The 16,777-nt window shown below is 37.5% G+C and overlaps 1 protein-coding gene across 1 annotated transcript; it reads left to right on the top strand.

Moving 5' to 3' along the window:
- Positions 1 to 214: 214 nt before the first annotated feature.
- LOX (lysyl oxidase) lies at positions 215 to 6,954 on the top strand. The gene is made up of 5 exons (XM_010293243.1): positions 215 to 318; positions 1,569 to 1,706; positions 4,039 to 4,195; positions 6,607 to 6,702; positions 6,835 to 6,954. The coding sequence occupies exons 1-5, from the start codon at positions 269 to 271 to the stop codon at positions 6,952 to 6,954; spliced, it is 561 nt and encodes a 186-aa protein (XP_010291545.1). The 5' UTR covers positions 215 to 268.
- The last annotated feature ends 9,823 nt before the right edge of the window (positions 6,955 to 16,777 follow it).

Genomic DNA, 16,777 nt, shown 5'->3' with positions numbered 1-16,777 from the left:
AAGCCCACCGCGGGGCCGCGGGCGTCGTGCTTGGGCTGCGGCGTTTTGGGAAAAGCCGAAGGGCCTGAGCAAGAGGGGAGGGCGAGTCTAGTGGAGGGCAGGGGTCCGTTGCAAAACGACGGCTCCTGACGATTGGGATGGCAGCCAAGTATCTGCAGACGTGTCCTGGGTTGATCTTGCTGTTATGTGGTTGGTTTGATGAACTGCAGGTCTCCCTGACTTAGTCCCGGATCCCTATTACATCCAGGCGTCCACGTATGTCCAGAGGATGTCCATGTATAACTTGAGATGTGCTGCCGAGGAGAACTGCCTGGCAAGGTAGGCATCACCCCGGCTTCTGCCTGTTCGCTGTGGGTTCTTGTGCTCCTGCGCCCACTGCGGAGTACCCGAGGACACGGTGACGGGTGGAGGAAACTGGGGCTGGAGGCCCCGAGGATACATAGCCCAGCTTGTAACCTTCTTCTAAGCCTGTGGCAGATGGAAGGGTGTGCACATAAGAAAACATTACTGCCGTATTAGACAGACAAACTACAGATGCTTTGGAGAACCTACATTTTGTGAGAAGTTATGTTGCACATTTTTATTTTCAGGCTTATTTCAACATATCTGAATTTTGCAAAATGGAGGCACCTAAAACCCCCACTTGAATCTGGTGATTTCCCTCTCCTTCCTCTAATTCGTATTCTACTCCATTTAAAAAAAAAAAAACTATTCTTAACCAGCACGAGTTATTATTAAAATTATAACATGCTAATTGTTTCTGGGCCTATGCCTTGTAATGTCTCTTAATACTAAAATCTCCCTGAAAAGTGTTTCAAAGTCTTTTAGCGGGTTGAAATAACAGCTTTGCTATGAAGTGAGGTCCTGTCCAGTTGGCAAAGAAGGATTTTTCCTGTTTTGCTTGGAAAAAAATCAACATGGCTGTTTTTAACCATTTTACCTTGTTCGATACCTTATCATGCAAAACAGATTTATTTATTTACCAGCAACATTAATTGATGTCAGACTATTTCCAGGGTCATGGTCTTTCTTCACTTGCTGGAAAAAGAAAACATGGCATCAGAAGCAGTATTTTTTATGCTAACTTAACAGTGAAGACTAATTGAAGTGATGTTGCTGGCTATCAATTGATTAAAATACTCAATTATTTAAAAGATGGTAGATAACAGCTATGTGAAATAGGAAGATATAGGCTGAGGCAGATTTTTTTCAACAGAAACAAACATGTGTTGTGTGATCTTACATACACAGTGAGTTACTTTGGTTGACAGCAACTAATGACGTGTTTTTGGTACCAGAGTGATTTTACAGCTAAGCAGTGACCTGCTTCAGAGACAGAGGCAGAGAGTCAGTGGTCAGACTCCTGTTTATATTATTAGAAGCAGATCTGAATCTTACTCAGGTCTTGGTCTGACACCAGATACTTCTGAGCACACCATGTGGAATTGTTGTGCATCTCCTTTGAGGGGGCTGCAAAGATCTGTGCTGTCAGTTAATGCTGAGACAAGATAAAGTGTTTTTAAAGTGTTTCTTGCGCGCATTTACAGCTTTTTTTTGCATTATTACAGTTCAGCTTATCGAGCAGATGTTAGAGACTATGACAATCGGGTGCTTCTGAGATTCCCCCAAAGAGTGAAAAATCAAGGCACGTCAGATTTTCTGCCCAGCAGACCCCGTTATTCATGGGAGTGGCACAGCTGTCACCAGTGAGTGAAGTGCTCAGTATGGTACCTTCTAATTATCTTTTTTACTAACAAATTGTCACTTACAAGGTGACATTTCCTAAAATTGCAGTGAAGCGGGGGGAGGCTATGGGGAAACTTTAGCTTTTTATTGTCTGATTAATTTTATGGTAGTGGTAATTACTTTTTATATAGCCACATGAAACCAAAATGGATATGAAGCTTATCCGTAAGTATAAAACTCTTAGAAGTATAAATTTTTTATAAATACAAGTCTCAATTGGTTTTGACAGTGGCACCTTCTCCTTTTAAGTATATTTTACATAGGTTACAGTCCGGTTACATTTAAGTGGGATCAGTGAATAAAAGACTCAATCATATTAAAATAACTGTGGAAACCCCTAAAATGTACATTTACTAGCATGTCCCCTGTAACACATAATTGTAAACATTGGCCAATACTTCTTGACCTGAGTTTCATGGGTTAGTTCTTGACAAGGAATGGTCTGGTCAATATGGAAAACAGAAGATACTGAGTTGACTAATCCCATTGTCAATATCCTTATCATATCATGATGCTCTCACATGACAGTATTGCTCTAGAAATAGCAAAATTGCTGGAAACAATGCAAGGCAAATATAGTAGAAGTTTTTCAACATTTTGAGAGCAGGTTACACAGCAAACTTGTACCTTTTCAGAAAATTCACATGCAACAGTTTGCAGGTTTGCTCCAATTTTCCCTATTTCATAGCAGGACCAATTGTAAAATACTAGAAAGCTGACCTGACTTCCACCTTACGTAAAATCAATTCTGCTGTTATGGGTACAGAAGTGGTAACTTAGTATTATTCTATTAAAAAAAAAATATGGAATGTGGCTTGATCTGAAGGTCTCTGGAATCAATGGAATATTTCTGTCTAGCTTCAGAAGCGGTAAGCTTTGAATGAAAAATCAGTATCATTAGAACAAATTCTTTCAAAAAAAGACTGATATTACTAGTTTATAAATCTGGTAAGGATCAAAAAGCTAAAACTAAATCAAACCAAATAAAAAAAGCCTCCATAAATGCTTTAGTTAATCCCCACCCCTGAAAAAAACCCACCACCAACAAAAAAAACCCAACGCTGGTGCTTACAAAGTTGATAAAAGGATGAAATGGATAGAGAGCAATTGAAATCTTCCATGTGTAGAAAAGCAGTTTCTTACTCAGCCACGATAGCCCAGCTATTGCTCGCCAGATGCAAAGTGTCTTTGATGTTGATGTTGATTCAGTTCTTGGACAGAAAATACCTTGCCTACAAAAAAAAAGCATTTCTCGTGATCATTTCCATGCCAGTGTAACAAGCTCATTTAGAAATGAACTATTAACTGCCAATTAGTTTGGCTAGCCATCAGACTTCAGTGTTAGTCATCATCATCTGTGGACCAGTTTTAGTGTTCTGGACATGCGTGCTTGTGGAGCCTTGTGTGCTCCTCTTCATTTTAACGATATATTTGAATTCTGTTTAGTTACATCTTTTTCACGTATCTCTTGAGCCGAAAGCATTCATGAGTAACAGCAGCCCAATGCTGCGCAGACAAAGTGCAGGCAGATAGTACAAGTTTAGTTTTCCATGGGTTTGGAAAAAGTGAAATTACAAGAATAATAGGTGTTGAAGTCTATGTGATTGCTAGTACTCACTTTGTGTGAGAGCAAAAAAACCGCATTGCTGTGGCCAGATCAAAAGCATACACACTTTTGAAACAGGGACTAACATTAAGTATAGACTACAAGCATTGTTGACATCAGATGAGATCTGCATTGCCAGTACACAGAAGCTGATTTCTTTGTGCAGATTTTCTTTTCACTAATGTTATGAATCATTGAATCATCATTGATTGATACATCACAAAAACGTGAAAGTAAATTGTTGGATTTTTGCTATCCAGTAGCAAATTTCCCTGGAATTTACAGTACATAAGGTAAGCATTCTTAGCGAAACTCTGGCTAAAGGCAATTATAAGGTGTACAATTCAAATATGAACTACTTAATACTTGGTATTGTTATTTCAAAAGAGCTGAAACAGCTCTTTTTTTGAAAAACAGTGCTGCTATAAACTGTTACAAATTAACAAATTTCCCTTAACAAATTAAAATCTATTATTTATCTATAGAAGATGGCATTTTTGTAGTAATTGAAAATTAGAATAATGAAAATAAAACTTAATTGAATGGCCAGTAATACAAAAGTATACTAAACACACAAGTTCTGTGTAAAAAATAATACTTGGTTGGCTCTAACACAAATAGGAGTATGTTAAAATGTTATTGACAAGATCTGATCCATCTTTAATAATGTATCTATGGTTTAACAGACATTATCACAGCATGGATGAATTCAGCCATTATGACTTGCTGGACGCAAGCTCACACAGAAAAGTTGCGGAAGGACACAAAGCAAGTTTCTGTCTTGAAGATACCTCCTGTGATTACGGATATTATAGACGGTACGCATGTACAGCACATACACAGGTAAGAGTTGGTTCGGAGACAACCAAGTTTCTTTTCCTCCTCTAATTTGTCTTTGGATATTTTTTCTACCAATCATCTGATGCCCTAAGTTGTCTGATACCCTAACTAGCTCTGAAATTCTCCATCATAGAGGCCAGGGTAGCAACTTGGAGACTTACATTTACCCAGGTGCTGCTAAATGTGGTTGTCTCATTAAAAGGCAGGGACGCTCATTAGCCTAGCATCACTGATAACTGTGCTATATTAAAACACACCACAAGTTCTTGAGATTATAGGACTGGTCAAGCGAGCTAAAGGGAACTCCAGACAGAGTCAGTAAAGAAGTCATTTCCAGTGTTCATCTCCCACAAACTGCTTGCTGATGTCCTTGGCTGGTCCCAGAGTTCATAGCTAATGTTTTCTCCCTTGCAGAGCATGAGGTTGCAAGGTGCTGAATTTCCTTGATACCTATAGCTACCAGCTGGCAGTCTAACACAGAACACAGAAAACTTACAGCATAGTTTTGTGCATATGTAGAAGGCTGTTAAAGAGAATGGCAGCCATGTGAACGTTATGATGGGTCATATACAAATGTAAAGCAAGGTGTTAGGCCTTAATAAGGGAATAGATAAAAAAATGAAATGTACCCTTATGATATTATACAAATCTATGGTATGCTCCTAACTTGAATATTGCATGGTGTTCTGGTCACCACCTCTCAAACGGCTACTTAAAAGCTTAAAAAAACAAATGAACCAACCCCAGGAGAACAAGGATGATCAGCAGCCTAGTATGGCTACCACACTAAGAGATTTCATAGACTATTCCACTTGGAAAACCAGAAGTAATACCAAATCTTGAGTGGTCCTGGATGGAAAGAGGAAATTGTTGATATTCACTGTTTCTCACAGCACAAGAATTTAAGGATATTTAAAAGGACTGTCAGAAAACAGCTTTAAAACAGAGAGGAGTGCTCTTTTGACACATGGATAAAGTATTAAATTCCTTCCCATAGGCTGTTGCAGAGAACAAAAATAGCTACATGGGTTCAAAAAAGATTTAGAGAAAGTAATGGAGGCTATTAAACACAAATATCTGATGGTACCCCATGTCTTAAATACAGTTAAATGCCTGGTGGAAGGAATTTGCCTGGGTAAAGGACATTACACATCCCATTTCTTATAATCTTTTGTCCTCAAGCATCTGCTGCCAACCACTGTCAGAGACCTGACACTGAGCTTGATGGCTCTGTGGTTTAACTCAGTGTGGCCATACTTACACATAAACTCATATCCCTTATTCTGCAGTTTTTAATCTAGGAGGTAGTTATTTTATCACAGAGAAATGACAGCTATGCTTCACTGGCTGACGTGTCCACATCTGAATTTCAAATGTAATGAACAACCTACAATACATAGAGGCTTTGAAGAGGTTTTATAAATATCTTTTCTCCTTCTGCAGACTATGACATCTAACTAAGCAACATACATATTTTACAGCTGGAGTATTTGTGTCGCTAGAATCATGGCTGTGTCAGCATTTCCACTGGAAGCCCATATTTCAGGGGTTTTTAATGGGACTGTAAAACTTTCCTCCAGCCTCAGACTTGGCACTTACATGTGAGAGTCTGAGCTGATCACCAGCTGGGTCAAGAGGGAATTCCTGCAGGACTTGGGTTTTGTGCGCTCTGTGTGCCATCGGATCAGATCAGGTTTGCGTAGAGCAATCTGTATCGGCCATGGCTAAAGACACTAGATTTGAACCAACGATACATTCATATATGGTGATTCTTCGTAACGATCCTAACAGCAAAGAAGTTTTCAGAAAAGATTCATCTGGAAGAAAGATTACATTTTTAGTTCTCTCAGATACTTCTGTTGCTAATTTGCCTGAAGAGACGCCATTTCCGTGGAAAACTCTCTGAACATGGCCCTAGACTCTGCTACTCAAAGATGGCACTTTGGCAGAGTACATCTATAGCAGAAAGTTGCATCAGTCCTAAGAGTACAGACAGGTTCCAACACACTGTTCAAGTTTGTACTCAAGGACCTCAGAAGCTCTTTACTTGTGATTTACAGATATTTAGGTCCAGTTTTTGGTCAGTTTTGATTTTATTCTCACCTTTTGTAAAGAACAGTGAGTAATAGTATCAACAATATTTACATAAAAGGAGTGCTGTAACGAGTGATAATAAAATACAGATAAAATACAGTTATCTCACAGATTAACAACTATCAATAGTGTAGGTGTTTCTGATGCAGTAGTAATATAGCGCTGTCTGTAAAAGTGATATGTTAGACTTATGTGTTCTAGTTTAGATATTTAAATTAATATGCCAAGAAACAATAAGTCTTATTTCCTGAGATCCCTAATGTCTAGAAAGTTACTATTCCTAATGATTTTTTGTCATCCATCTCACCTTCATTTTTAAGGGACTGAGCCCTGGCTGCTATGACACCTACAATGCTGATATAGATTGCCAGTGGATTGATATTACAGATGTAAAACCTGGAAATTACATTCTGAAGGTAAGGCTATTGGGAGGTTTGGGTTTTTTTCTGTTGTTTTTTAAAGAAGCAAATCATATGCCTGTGTCCTCTTGAATGTAAGTTATTGACTCAAACCTGTAAGTAGACAACACTCTGCTTTCTCCCCTTAAGGTGAGTGTAAACCCCAGCTACTTGGTGCCTGAATCCGATTACTCCAACAATATAGTACGCTGTGACATACGCTATACAGGCCACCATGCATATGCCTCTGGCTGTACAATTTCACCGTAAGTACATTCCTTTGTCTTTGCAACTGTTTCATATTCAAGTTATTTATAACTGCATAGCTTCAAATCCTGACCTCTGGTAATTAAACTATTTCCCTAAGGCTAGCACTGATTTTTTTTAAAATTGTTTAGTCTTGGAAAACAATCACCAATGAGAATTCTGCTCTTGCAATCGTGCCATCAGGGTGTATAGCACTTTCAAAATTGCTGCTCTTGTCTGGGTTGCTAGATAGCTGCCTCTGGCTCACGCCTTCTTTGTATTTGCACTAAAACCTTTCTGTGCTCATTCAATACCCATCTATAGCATCCACTCAGAACTGTTGAGCAGTTACAGACCTCTTAAAACATTCTGCAAAATCCCACACATGTATGTTAGTTTGCTGCTGCTGACAGAGCAGCCATCCTCCCTGAAACAGTTCTTCCAGACACACTCCATTTACAGTTTAGTTCTTTAAAAAGTTTAAACAATGCCACAGTTTCGCTTTTTTTTTTTCCTCCAAAAAGGAAAATTCATTTAACTAATGTTCTTGTGGTAGATCCACTGTAGCTTAGTATCTGTGAAACACACACACACAAAGCAATTGGTCTTTTTTAACAGACGTAAGCAGTTCTAAGTATAATCTATTAGTTGCTCATACAAAATATTTATCAAGTGGTTTCATCTGGATTGTGTAAGGAGTTGAATTACAATTAACATTGTATAGAGGTTCATGTGAGAGAAATTCCAGAGCAGTAAATGAAAAGTGAAATAAATGACCACTATAGTCTGCTATAAGAGTGTCAATGAAACAAACATACTGAATTAATGTGACTGTTGCTTAATTGGCCTTTAAAATATTCATTCCTTACTTTGTATTAAGAAACCAGTAGTTAAGTGAGGCTAAAACGAGAAACATTTTTTCACGCCAGTGTGAAGACCTGTATTTATACTCACACTCTGGTCATAAATGCGACAAGTTAAACGGCTTCAGCAAAACACTCCGTTTGTTCTCACCGTTGTGGTGGTCAGACTTGCAGGAAAGGGAGGAAAAACAGCAACAGGGGTCCTGCAGGTCACGAGCGATTATTTTTGGCGGACCTGTGGCAGGAGGTTTTAAAACATTTCTCTCTAGCAGGACGGACTGATTGGTACTTCTGGGAACACCGTTTCTGCTCACATTCCCGTGGAAGGGGAATTTATGCTTCACGCCTTTAACTTTCAGTCTCCCCACCTTACCTCTGTGAATGTTACCAAGTAAATGTGTTAATTTAGGGTGAGAAAACAAAATTTCTGCACTGTCAAGCTGACAAAAGGGTATTTAACAGATGCTCTTTTTGCATCTGCTTGGGTCATCTGCGTAACATTGTTCTTTTCTTTTGACAGATACTGAAGAAGATGCAACAAAATGGACGAGACGGTGCCAAGTGTTTTGAACTTTTGAAGTATCATTATATAAATTTCAATAGGATGTAAACACTATAGAAACGAAACTACAGAACATACACACACACCCCCACACACCTTATGTGATTTTGAAGCACTTCAGCTGCTTCTGAACCAAATCTATAACTGGATTTTAAGCATTTAAATCGGCATTACTTTTATTACTATTGAAATGTGTGGAACTGGTGATTCATGCACAGATACTTTAAATTTTGGAAATCTAACTAATTCATTAAAAAATGAGCATTTCTTAACTCCTGAAAATTTGGAGTTTAGGTGATAATAGACTTAAGTGGGAATATTACTGGTGAATGAGTTGAATATATTTTAAAAGGTAGCAAAAATTTATGTAAAATGAAATAAATAAAATGCAATAGAAAGTACTAATGTCAGCTATCTGAGAAAATACCAGAATAAAAAACAGCTTAAGAGTAATGCTACAGTACTATTAAAATAAAACTTGCTAGGACACATTGATATTAATGAGAAAAGTATGTTCAGTTTTCAAGGAATATTAACATATAGCAGAGAAATACATATATATATATATATATCAGTTATACCCCTGCAAGAAAAGTTATGTTTACATTTTTAATACATTAGAAGTTCTTCCATTTTCTTAAGTAAAAAACAGATGGGGTTTTGAAAGAAACCTTTCATCTGTGGAAATGAATTAAAGAACTTATCCACCTTTCGATGTTCAAGAGATTTTTCAAGGTGGGGCTTTTAAAAGACTTCTGCAAACTTAATGTGGATAAAAATAAATACCTGTTGAGAAAAGGGCTCTTGGAGATGACGAAGAGTCCCTGATGTAGTCATCTGTTAAAAACATCCACTTGAACAGGCTAACCATCAAAATAATACAGGCAATTAACTCAGGTGGCACCACAAACAGAAGTAGGTCAGAATCTCAAAGTATTTTTATTGTGAAAAAGCCTACTACCTGCTTCTCCCTTAAGTACTGTATGTGACTTTAAAAATGTATATCTCAGTATTCAAACAATGACGTTGAAAATATACTATATATAGAGGGAGAGCAAAAGTCAATGTATTTAACATCCTACTTCAGGCTGTTCAGGAACCAAATACAACATTGTTAAGGGGAAAAACTTCCAGCCCTAATTAAAGTTTTTGCTGAACTGTTTAACTGGTGCTGGGTACACCACTCCTCCTCCCATCCCCAAATTATTTTGCTTTTGCAGTGCACCCTGCTGTAAGCTACAGTAGCTGTGATTTTGTTTTTAAACTGTGAAATAACATATCACAAGGGGATCTGGCATTTTTTTCAGAAGAATTCTGATCATGTAAAATGAAGGATCTGCTTTTGAAACAAAGGGACCTGGAAATATTGATTGGTATTGGTTAAGTTTAATCAGCAGTTCAGAACACCTAATGAAACATGGAACGCTCAGTATCTTTTTTAAAAAAAATGAAGAATACATGTGCTGTTCAGTATCGTTAAAAAATGAAAAATCTGAGACGTTTTGTTATCACTATTGAGAATACTTCAGGCAGTATTTGGAAGTATTTTATGCACTAGAAGCCTATGGATTAAGTTTGGAAGTTTTATGAATTATAAATATGATCATAATAACCTCTAAGGATCACCTTGTTCCTTGCTACATATGGTTAAGCTTATTTCACAATTATGAAGTATTTCCACCTTGGAAATAACTTGGTTACAAATTTACACAACTAGTATGTATACTTTAAAAGAATCTAAGAACCAGCAACCCAGTGGTCACTACCCAACGTTGGGAGTGTGTGCAGAATGATTGCCATTTATACCTGCAGGTCCCTTTTTGTTTGCTGAGAGATCCATTTTAGCAATCGGTCACCAGTATGGGCAATGAACAGAAGCAAAATTTGGAAACTAGGTTTATTGGAAAGCCATTTATTACATGTATCTGCAAAAATGAGGGTCTGTTTAAAGTCTAGGCTTCTGAAATCTCAGCCCAAAGAGCTTTTAAGATTAAGAGGTGTTAAGGGATGCAAGTGCATTCACCTTGCTATAGACTTGGGTCAAAATTGGGGTGAAAGTCCTGATAGGAGCTTGGGCAACGGACACGAAAGCTACTGTAGTGGAAGCTAGGCTGTGGGCACAGGCTGCTTCCTGGTAAGAGGTTGTGTGCTTGTACCTCATTGTGCCTGATGCTGAATGTGGGATAAGAGAGCACTAACTGGACACAGAGCAGCCACAGAAATTGAGTTTATCCCTTGGCTTACAAGGCAGTAAGCTGCTCACATGTCTATACCCAAACTACTTGCAGAACTCCACTGAAGTCAGCAAGAAGCCGGAGGACCTTGAGCATCTGTGTAGGTGGAGCAAGTTGTAATACTGGACTTAGTCCTTTCAGTGGGAATGGCCTGGTTCGGAAAGGTGTTGAACTCTATAACTGAATATTGGGGATATTGTAGCTACAAAAATGTAGCTTTTTTTTCCGTAGCAAAATATTGTATTTGTTTTGAAATGTGTGTTAAGCAACATGACAGTGATGTACAATAGCACAAAAATTGCCTAAGATAACATGAACAGTCTATTTAGAAAAATGAGGGATTTTAGGATTAAAAAAAATGAAGGAATGTGACTTTAACTTCCCCTGTTTAACTATAGTAAATCACAACGCAGTGAAAGTAGAAGAGTCTTATTATGTAGCATGTGTAGAAATAGTTCTAAATAGGGGAGTGCCAACCAGTTATTTTCAGTATCTTGGCTCTGCAGTTTTGACCCAGACACCTTAACTTACTTTTTTCATACTGGAATATATTTATGGGATTACGTGCATTTTTGTTGAAAAAATTTTATAAAAAATGTTTTGATAAAAGGTTATTTTATACAGCAAATTATATTTTGGAATCTTTTTTACCAGACATTGGGCTTACTCCCACTGTCTTTGAAAGGCATCTTGCCATTGGTCTCAGCGGGAGCAAAATCAGATTTAAATTTCATAAAAATTCTAGCATCAATTTGCTGTCTTGCAGTCTCAAATTTCCTTTGAAAAGCCAAATCACAAAAATGTGTGTGAAGCAATTACCTCACGCATTTCAGATCTTTAGATAAAAATTGCACATAAGGAACATATTGTATGTCAGACTCAATTACAGGAGGGGTTTGTTATATATTTTTTTTTAATCCTGAAATACATTTGATATTTGCATATTTCTAGACAGAAGTATAACAAAAATGACAGATTGGTCACCAATGGAACCAACACATTGTGTAGATGATGTTTTTGTGTTAGTAAAAATCTACTAATTTTCTCTCTGCTCCAAAGTTTACTATGCAATGTCGAATGAGTGCAAACACCAGATGTACCTTCCTATAGTCATACCTGCATTGTTGGCAGTGTACTCATTCAAAACCAGCAGGGTGAATTTCATAAATGAGACATTGAAAGGTGGTTTATCCTGTGTCTCACATGTATGCTGATAAGGCATTTTCATTTCTCCAAATCCTAAAAGGTGCTGAAAGATTTTAACTTGAATTAAAACCAAAGAGTATGTTATTGGGAGGTTTTTATTATGTAACTAAATGCTACAGATACAGTGAAATGCCACTTGTTTTTGCAACTTTTTTGAAGGTTTTTCATTATTTCTTTCATTTTTCTTCCAAGAGTCTCAATTTCAATAACTTTGCATCTTTATCTGAAGAGCTCTAATTTATAATATTCAGGCACTAGCTTCGTATTCTTCATTGCACTTTCATATTCTTGTGTTACATGCCCGTATTATGGTTGCAAGTTTATGTGAAAATGACTTGAATAAAATGTTTCAAGCGTTCTACTTGTCAAAGTATTATACTTAATGCATAGGCCAGATCCACCTCTCAATGGAGACTGAGCTCTCTTGAAAGGTTCAATTAAAGTTGTTATATCTACATGAAAATGAGGAAGATGCTGTCATGCTGACATGGTCTCAGAAAAAAAAGGCGCAAGTTAGAAGAAAGAAAAAGTTGCAAGGCATAAATTACCTCTCACACTACATAAAGGCTTAACACATGAAGGTGTAACAGGATGAGGTATGGTTCATCTGGATACAACATTTCCTTACCATATCATAGGAACAGGAACTTGGAAACCACTTTCAGAATTTCTGCTCCAAAACCTTTCATGGAAAGAACATTTGAGCAGTCCATGGTAGAAAGTCTACGTACTGTAGAACTAACACATTTAACACCCAGTTACGCCAAAAACCTTTTTACCCTTTGTTATTTACATTCTCCGAGTACAAACCAACGTCCTGCTGCCTCTTCAATCTGTACTCTAAACTGATGAAATACGCTGAATCGTGAAGCATCTCTTGTCCCTTCACTGAGAGATTAATACAGAGGTGCACGGTTAAAAACTTCGGAATGTTCAGTCTAGTAAGAAGTTGTCAAACACTTAAATATCAACTAATGGCACTCTTGGCTTTGAGTAAATGGGAGACAAAACCAATGTAGTACCTTTTAAAACTCATAAAATAAATGTAGAATTATTTCAGATAAAAAGTGTTGCAATGATGTTTCTATAATTTAACAAAATTATTCCTACACTACTACATATTAGAGCTCAGAGCTTTAAACTGAGAATTCCTGCAAGTGCTATTCCTAGAGCACAGAACTTGGTGTGGATCAGAATCCATGCAAATACAAAAATACAGTCAAAAATGCATACAATTATTGCAGAACGTATGTTCAATTTTATTGAAAATAAAGCATATACTAGTTTCCAAGTATTTTCTACCTGCTATTCTATCTCATTTTCACATTAGAACACCTGCCTAGTATTGCAAAATGATCTGTCACCACTGCATGGTTAGAAAGCAGCCAAACGCTTTCTGTTAAGAAAGCATTGCTGTAACTGAATTTTCATTCAAGCCCTGTTTCTCCTGGTCTAATCAGTCCATAAAAACTGATGAGAGAAATATCATGCCTGTTTGGAAATCTTCAAATTGGTGCTATCAACAGTACACCTGTCTTTTTTAAAAAACACATTTAAACTAATATTGACTCTCTTAAAAGATACTGAAAAATCCGAGGTGGTTCTGTCAGTAAGTCTGAAGTGAAAAAATTGTGCACCTGAAGCAGTCTAGTAGTGTCTGACAGTATGTACCCTGACTGAGAACACTTCTTCTATGGTATGGTACTGAACTGGAAAGCATGGTTCTCAAGGTTTTTTAAATCTAATCATCACAGAATGAAATAACTTTTTGTATCACTGTAAAAATAAGTTGGTAGTACTTTGTAAGAGGTATCTGTCTAAACAGTATTACAGATACAAGTTATGTTAAAATCATGTATATACTGAAAGTGTTATGTTGTTACAATGAGGAAAAAATGTTCTGAACTTTTATCAACAGCCTCCAGGCAAGTTCATTGGCTTTATCAGTTCACAGAAAAATTGTCCAGTTCCACATAAAAAATATTATCAAGTCTCAACCACCACTACTCATTTGTATAGTGCATTAAGGCTGTGATCCAGGTGAGTCACTAAGTACCAGCTGAAAGCAGCCATAACCCATTACAATATGAATCAGTGCCAGCAACCTAATCTCTCTTTTCTCATTCATGTTCACTGTATGTTATCTTTTTCTTTTCTTTAAAGTAAGAGCTCAGAAGTGTTTTTTGGAGACTAAAAAAGAGATGTTTTGATAAGTCAGACATCCTTCAGGAAGAATTCTATGGCCACAAATTACAGCTGTAAGAATGGAGTAAGAAACTTGCTCAAATGCCAAGATAAACCAATGCTCCTAGATGTCTAAGCACATGTGAAAAAGCACTTTAAGACAGTAAGCTTCTTAAAGTCTTTTTTTTCTCCCCAAACTATTTGCAATCTTTAACATTTTTTGTCTTCAATGTGAATCAACTCTTAAAATAGGGTGCTCATCTGCTAAAAGAAAGATAAGCTGTCCATGAAAAACTGTGTTATAGCTGATGACATGTACCAGAAGCATTTTTTCTTACCTTTTATTTGAAACAGAGAAATCGTATACCAAACATTTGTTTGGTGTAGCATTCAGCTAGGATTTATTTATTTAAAGCATTAAAGATTAGCATTTGCATCTGGAAAACCTGAAGAGTTTGTATATAGCAGGTAAAAGCATGGCTTTTTCTGGAAAATATGATCCTTCCCTACAAAGCCACAGTAAACACGTTTCTGTGTTTTATTTTGATGCTTCTGGCCTTAAATGTTGTTCAATATGGTACAGTGAAAATGACAACAACAACAAAAAAAAAAACCACTGGGAAATGGAAGGTTATCTGAATTTCTAATTCCTCTGAGCAGCACTGCCATTCAGGAAGATAATACCACATATACTGACATTTGTTCAGGATGCAGAAAATAAAGCCTAACTCAGTGGGGCAAAGACATGCCTAGATAATAATACAAAATGGACCAACCAGAACACTTAGCCTTAAAGAACTTAACAGAGGATGGGTCAATGGGCAGAAACTGCTGGGCTATCAATGTTATTAAGATACAGTCTGCAGGGGAGAGAGAGAGGTGGCCATACCAGCAACAGAGTAAACACTACATCAAAAACCTTGTATTTGTTCCTGCCATTTGACTCTAATGTCATCCCAAGTGGAAACCACTGAAGTATTACACAGCAACTCCATGTTTTAGACACATCCAGCAACTCTCCTGTGGAGCTGCTGACTGTATGGGAGTCATTGCTTGACTCAGTCCTAAGTATACAAAATCACAAGGAGTAGATGAAGAGGCCTCTGGATATCATTTAGTTTAAACCCACTGCCCAAGCAGGGTCACCTTGAGACTGTTACCCAAGATTGTGTCCAGTCAGGTTCTGAGTATCTTCAAGCATGCAGACTCCACAATCTTTCTGGGCACCTGCGCTAGTGCTCTGTCACCCTCCCAGTGAAAAAGGTTTTTCTTATTTAAGCAGAATTTCTTGTATTTTGGTTTGTGGCCATTGCCTCTTGTGCCACTCGCTAGCACTGAGAAGAGTCTGGCTCAATCTTCTTTACACCCCCCACCCCGTATTTATACACACTGACAAGATCCCCTCTGAGCATCCTCTTCTTCTGAACAGCCTCAGCTCTCTCAGTCTCTACTCTTGTCATATATTTTAAACCCTTAATCATCTTGGTCCCTCTTTCCTGGACTCATTCCAGTCTGTCCTTCTCCTTTGTGTACTGGGCAGCCCAGAACTGGACCCAGCACTTCAAATGTGGCTTTACCAGTGCTGAGTACAGGGCAAGGATCACTCCTGTCATCCTACTGGCAACACCCTTTCTAATGCAGTCCAGGAGGCTGCTGGCCTCCTTTGTCAAGACAAAGAAAAAGATTGTTTTTCATAAGAGTGTAATACATAGGAAGGACTTCTACACCTTAAGGAATTACAGATTCCACAAATTTACATGGATTTAAGAGCAGAAAAATCTGCAGAAAAGGAATCCACTGCGGATTATTAAACACAGTAAGCTACAATATCACAAGATGTCCCTGAGCTATAAAACTGGAAGCTTGCCAAGTTGGAAGCTGGATGATGTATCCCTATGTGCTTCCTCTACCCCTATACTTAAAGCATCCCTTTTTGACTACTGTTGAAGGCATTAGGCTAGATGGATCTTTTGTCTGATGCAGGGCTATTCTTAGGCATTACAAAATGCCTCATACCTCAGTCAAATGAACTCTCAAACTCAGAATGGCACTTAAATGTTTCATAGTGTACAAAGACCTTTCAGTTCAGCATTTTTTCAGAAAGTGCAAGACAAGCATATTGGGGGACCCATATATATCCACCAGGATAATAGTATTAAAGTCTTCGAATCGGCAGTATAATCAAAGACAAATCACGATTTAACAGGCCAATGTTTTATTGCTCTCCAGAAATTTTCATATCATGCACTACTGATCAAGTTTTCCAGCTACCTGATACAATCATGAATTTGTGAAGTCTGTTCAAGTTTAAGATTCTCTTACTTTTCCTCAGTTGAGACGTATTTGATAATACAGTCCTAGGATCATCACCTCAATATTTTGTATTTCCCCCCCTCTTTTGACATCCAAGTCCTCACATAATTTTGTTTTTTTTTTACACACACACACACAAAAAAAACCCCTCCAAAGAATCTGTACTATTTGTACAGGGCACAAATGATGTTCCTAAAAAACATTCATTCACCTTAGGGTGTATTTCATAAGTGGTGACACCACGTAATGAGACTCACGAACCAACACCATATGACCACACAGTAATCAACAGAGAGCACACTGAATAAATGAATCAATCTTCATTATTAACAGGTAGTAAGTTCTAGCAGTTGCTATTTTATACGTCACAAAGGATAAGGACAGTGTAACAAAAATGTTCCAAGAGCACTTGTTACTTCATAAGAAAATACTATATGATGTACATCTGCAAGAATCTTCTTTTAAAATCTCAATTTACAGATAGT

Source organism: Phaethon lepturus, unplaced genomic scaffold, assembly GCF_000687285.1.
Source record: "Phaethon lepturus isolate BGI_N335 unplaced genomic scaffold, ASM68728v1 scaffold38738, whole genome shotgun sequence".
Taxonomy (NCBI): domain Eukaryota; kingdom Metazoa; phylum Chordata; class Aves; order Phaethontiformes; family Phaethontidae; genus Phaethon; species Phaethon lepturus.
The sequence above is the reverse complement of the archived record's forward strand: the minus strand, read 5'-3'. Positions and strand labels throughout refer to the sequence as shown.

Coding starts and splice junctions, on each gene's coding strand:
- LOX (XM_010293243.1), top strand. CDS start 269: ATGTCCATGTATAACTTGAGATGTGCTGCCGAGGAGAACTGCCTGGCA. Junction 1,707..4,038: donor GAGTGGCACAGCTGTCACCA/GTGAGTGAAGTG, acceptor ATGGTTTAACAG/ACATTATCACAGCATGGATG. Junction 6,703..6,834: donor CTGGAAATTACATTCTGAAG/GTAAGGCTATTG, acceptor TCTCCCCTTAAG/GTGAGTGTAAACCCCAGCTA.